Raw genomic sequence first — 5791 nt, forward strand, 5'->3', positions numbered from 1 at the left:
GGAATCACCAACAGTGAACAAGAATAATAATAATAATAACAATAATAATAATAATAACCAGAAGAATTATTATTCATTATTCCAGAGATCACACCATTACATCCCAACCAGTTCGACTCATACCATATTTCATATCCAGTTACTCACCCGCAGGTAACCCAACAATCTTCTATTATTTTAAGGTTGTTTGATTATTTTAAGGTTGTTTACATAGTTTAAGGTTGTTTGATTAATTTAAGGTTGTTCGATTAATTTAATAATCTTATGCTTTTTTTTTTTTTTATTTCAGGAGAAGGGTTTAAGGTTTTAGCTAGTGTTTATGTCTGCAAGTGTATTTAAGGTCTGGATTTCATTAGCTGTGTTTCATCTCTGCTGTTTCACCCAGCAGAGCTTGTTTTACTGTTCACCGTCAGTTTCGATGCGTTTGCGGCCAAAAAGGTAAATAATAATAATAATAATAATTATTATTATTATAATAATAATAACATGTTTTATTATTTGTTTTACAGGACTTGTTCTGGATTCGAGTGTTTTGGTTGTTTTCACACACAGTGGTTCTTAAAAGTTTTTAAAAATTTTTTTAAAATTTTTTTGAAAAATTATAAGATCTGGGTTTTTAAAAAGATTTAATTTCTGATCTGGGTTTTTTAAATTATTAATTTTCCGGTGATTTTTTGAGTGATGACGTCATTGTTTTCCGACCAATCGCCGGCAAATCAAGAAACTGATTGCAATAATAAGAAACCCAGAAAGAGAGGAAACCCGAAACCCGGACCCGATTACCCGATGAGAACGGTTCGGATCATTTGTCATGACCCGGATATGACTGATGACTCAGATGATGTTGATGAAGAACCTAAAAGGAAAACAATTTGCCGGGAAATCAAGATTCCGGTGATTAATATTCCGGTGACTAAAAGTTGTCAAGGTAGTAATGTTAGTGATGATAATAAGCTAAATGCGCGAAGTGCGAAACGGGTGAATGAGGCCGTGACGATGACCGCAACGGGTTTGAAGTACCGAGGGGTTCGGCAAAGGAAATGGGGGAAATGGGCTGCGGAGATTCGGGACCCGTTTAAGGCGAGACGGATTTGGCTCGGGACGTATAACACGGCCGAGGAAGCGTCATACGCTTACGAAAAAAAGAAACTCGAGTTTGAAGAAATGGCCCAGTTTTTAAAAAATAATAAAAATAAAACGCGGGGGGCTTTGGTTCTTGAAAAGGAACCAAAGCCTGCGGTGTCTGAAGAATCGATTGGCGTGATCACTCACGCGTCGCCCAATTCGGTTCTTGAACCCGAGTTGTCTTCGGGTTCAAAAGCTATTTTAAACGAGGACAAACCGATGGATCCGTTTAATGAAGATTTTAATGAAATGTTTTCGGATATGGGGTTTAATGACCCCGTTGACGACGCTATGACAATAGGCGAAATTGGGAATGATGTCGTCGACACTTTTGACATTGGGATGGAAATAGGTGGCTCGTTTTTTGATGATTTTGTGGCACCGTTACCAGACGGGTTTGAGAATGTCCACGATTTGGAACTTCACGGGCTCGATCAAGAAGCGAGCGGGTTACCCGATTGGGATTTCGGGGAGTTAAACAGTGAAGAACTTGCTTGGATCAACACATTAAGGTTTGATGAACCATTCAATGGCCATTAGTCATTTTGCTCATAAGTTTTGCAGCTAGTAGTTAATGAGTCATTAGAAGTAATTTAATATTAATCAGTTTTTGAGTGAGAGTGGTTAATTTATTTTATTAAATTTATGTTTTTTTTGTAATGAACAAGAAGTCAAGAACTAGAGAATAATGAATCATTTGTGTTTTTTTAAATGTGTGGTTTAATGTTATGAATAATGTTATGGTTGGAATGGTACTGTTTCTGTTGCATGAAGTACAACTGTTTTGTATTAGAAAAAGTGACACAAAAGAATTTGCTGGGAATCATAAGTTCATAACTGTCTTTTTCCATAGTGTTATAAATTCTATTCCTAAGTACAATTAAATAGGGTGACTGTTTGGTCAACTATATGTAGGTGCTACAGTATTTTTAATTGGAAAACAGCTCAAATGTCAAATGCCATTAAAAAAATATAAAATAATAATCTACCAATTATGGAATTTTTATTATTTTATAGTTATATTAATATATGTGTTTGTATTAAAATTCTAATATTATTCTAATTCTATATATGTTTGTATTATACTTTTGTGAATGAAATGATATTATGATGTATGTAATTATATTTTCTAAATAATACTGAAAATAGAGTTTAAAACATGTGAAAGCTAGTTGATGTGAGTTACACGTTTGTATTTTGGTATATAAATGCTAATAGTATCATAATGATGTCTTGACATTGTTGACCATCTTAAAGCATGTCAAATAAAGTTGATTTTATGATTAAAGCAATTTGATGTAGGCTACTACATGTGTCTTGCTAAAAATACCTTCCACCACACTTTGTGATCTGTACGGTTAGAACTTTTTCTCATTCATATGGTCGAGTTCAAAGGTGACTCAAAAACCATTTGACGTATCCTAAAAATTTGATTTTCGGAACAAAATTTATGTATGTACATTAGGCCAGGGCTTTTGGGCTGGTTCTCGTCGCACAATAAGCTCAATACGGGATTAGGGAAACAAATCGACGGTTTGGAGTACTTAACAATTTGTACTTTTTTCGTTCACAAACCCGTGACAATAATCTTTTCTACTTTGACATAAATAATCTTTTATAAAAATGATAAGGTAAATGACTACTCATTACATGGTATTAGACATGTTTTATGATTGGTGGAACTCAACACATGAAAAGTGGGTTTATATATGTCATTTTCTAAAAGTGAACTTTACAAACACTTTGTACCTTTAAAAGTTACTATGAATGTCTTATTTTTTTCATTCATAATTTACTGAAAGCTAAATCTTAGGCCAGGGGGGTGTGGGGGGCTCTAATGGGGGCTCCAGTGGGGGCTCCAGCCAATAATATTATGACGTGTGGCAGAGAGAGAAACTGGATAAGGAGGGTGTTGGAGCCCCCGTTGGAGCCCCTGGCCCTGGTGTGGAGGGGCTCCAGCGAATTTTTTTTTTATTTTTTTATAAATATATTCAAACAACGTATTATTAAAAAAACTCATAAATTATTAAAAAAACACACATTAATTTAAAAAACACATTAATATCTAAAAATAAAATAAAAATTAAAGTACTAAAAAAAAACATTATTCTTATTATTCGGCTTGGTCTTCTTCGATCAACCTCTTTCGGATACGTTCCTTTTGCTTTTCCATCAGCATTTGATCGACCGGATTTAGGTTACTGAAGTCTCTTGTAAGGAAGTCCAAATCTCTCATTCGACTTTTTTCCTTTTTGTCATTGGAGACCACCTCCATGGTTTTGTTGAATTTATTGAGGGATTCAACAAGATCGGCGATGTTTACGGCTCTCCCCTCAGCCGGTTTTTTCCCCTTGGCGTCCCTTCCCAATGGCCGCCTCCTCGGCGGTGAAGACGTTTCCTCCCCCGCAATTTTTAGGTCGAATCCAACGCGGCAATCCGACCCGGCTGAAGTGCTATACGCTCCAGACGAACTAGTTTTAGTCCGTTTCGGCCCTACTTCCGCATCAAGGTCCGGCGCCACCAGCTCAACCCACTTGGAACACCTTTTCAACCTCTCCCACAACTTTAAATCGTCCCACGTCTTCACCATCCCATACCTCCGCAAACACTCCTGCCTCCACTCTTCGACCGTGAAATTGTAAACCGCCAAATCATCACTGCCACTTGGTCTCATACGACCGCCGTTCCTGTTGAAAAGATTAGTAAACAAGCCGACAAATTTTCTGATTTCGGACCACCGACCCGAAATCATATCGGCGTTTCGCTCTGTACTCCAAACGAGCGTATAGAACGTCTCCCTAACCTTTGTCCAAAAAATCTTGCTTTTTTGGTAGTCGGCTGCAAAATGAATAATTAAATTAGATTTCCAGTTAACTTTTTTATTTAACTTTTTTATTAAAAATTATTTTTAAAAACGTTAAAACAATTACCGCAACGCCGATCCTCAGAAATGACTATCCAAGCCCGACACAAGGCTTCCTTCTCATCCGATGACCACGGAGTGGTTTTCCGTTTCGTCCTCGGAGTCGAAGCCGGTCCGGCCCGTCCGTTGCAAGTTGTTTTTTCCGGTGGACGCGTCTTCTTGGTCCCGTAGCATCACCTTGTGATTCTTGTGTCTCTGGAACAACAAAGTTAGGAGACAGTTGTATGTTGGATGGTTGAAAGCCGGATGATTCTTGCGGCCCCGAATAAAACATCGGTTGGTCTGGTGACGACCATAAATCGTCGTCAATATAATCTGAATCTAGGTTTGGGTACCAATTTCCAGACATTTTGGGGTATTATATAGGAGTTTGGGGTATTATATAGGAGTTTGGAGTTTGAAGTTGTGTTTTGATATGGTTGAAATGGGTTGATTTTGGGGTATTATATAGGGGTTTTTAATGTTTTTTTTTTATTTTATCCGAGCTCAACGGCTCTTTTTGGTATACCCCACACCTTTTTCTCTCTCTTCTCCCGCGACCACACTCACGCCTGCCTGGGGGCTCGCGCTCGCACCCCCGTTCGCGCCCCGGTGGTGTGGGGTTAGCGCCTGGGGGAGCGAGCGGAGGGGCTCTCGCGCCCAGGTTAGCGCCCCACACCCCCCAGCCTTATGAAAGCTTAAAAATCTTAAATACGGTATATGAATGCTGATACAGTTATATACTCTTTGACACACTACATATAAAAGATGTGACACAAAGCTAAAAATATAACGTTGATCGAAACTGCATGTCAAAACACATCCTACCACATTCTACATGTCAAGGGCTCGATCGAAACTACATGTCACAGCCCCTAAGGGGATATGGAAATCTTCCAATTTGACATTCGATATTCTTAATTTGATATTAGAAAAATAAAATGGTGATTAAAATGTTCATTTCAAACTACTTATGTTGAAGTTATTGTATAATTTGTTATTAGATAAATAAAATGTTGATTACATTTCAAATTATATATGTTGAAATTATTGTGACCGTTACCGATAATCGAAAACTTTTCTTTTTTTTTTTTGGAACGACAAATTAAGTAACGTTGGATAGTTCGTACGCGGCCTCCATAGGCTAAAGGTAGCCCGAGCCGGCCACGAATCCAGACGGACGGAGCCCCTAGCGGTCCATCTATTGAGGGATTCTCCGGATAAAACCCGACCCTCACGCCTGTTAAACAGCACGACAACGAGTAGCTTGTAAAACCGGGTGAGATCAGAACTCGAACCCTGGCAAGCCAGAGTCATTCGTCATATTTCTCATATAAAATAAATTGATGATAGTTAGATTTAAACCCCTTACCTCTCACTAATAAAATGAGTATTACACCATTGAGTCACATCCAATTATCTGATAATAGAAAACTAATTCAGTAATTTAGTAAATAATAATTTAGTGGTCTTTAAAGTTTAGTTGTTCTTCCTCAGCCCAAAATTTAATTAGTTGTTGGTTTTGTCTTATTATGCTCACGTGATACCAGGATTTAGCCTGATATTTTAATGATGTCAATGGACTCTATGATAGGTTGTCATTGCCACCTATGTCTTGTATTCATTTGTGCAACCTTCATACTAATTCATTTTGTCACCTTTCATACACAAATATCTCATTTTTGTCCTTGATATTTTTTTAACCACTCACTTAAATTTTTCATCCAAACATAAAAGAAAAAGAAGTTACAACTAATAAAGTAT

The 5791-nt window shown here is 37.5% G+C and overlaps 1 protein-coding gene across 1 annotated transcript; it reads left to right on the forward strand.

Moving 5' to 3' along the window:
- The first annotated feature begins 677 nt into the window (after positions 1–677).
- LOC143589807 (ethylene-responsive transcription factor ERF119-like) lies at positions 678–1728 on the forward strand. Its single transcript, XM_077070460.1, has one exon. The coding sequence runs from the start codon at positions 682–684 to the stop codon at positions 1663–1665; it is 984 nt and encodes a 327-aa protein (XP_076926575.1). The 5' UTR covers positions 678–681; the 3' UTR covers positions 1666–1728.
- The last annotated feature ends 4063 nt before the right edge of the window (positions 1729–5791 follow it).

The sequence above is a fragment of the Bidens hawaiensis genome, unplaced genomic scaffold, assembly GCF_021521415.1.
Source record: "Bidens hawaiensis isolate Kalapana, Puna unplaced genomic scaffold, B.hawaiensis_p1.1 tig00037818_1, whole genome shotgun sequence".
Taxonomy (NCBI): Eukaryota; Viridiplantae; Streptophyta; class Magnoliopsida; order Asterales; family Asteraceae; genus Bidens; species Bidens hawaiensis.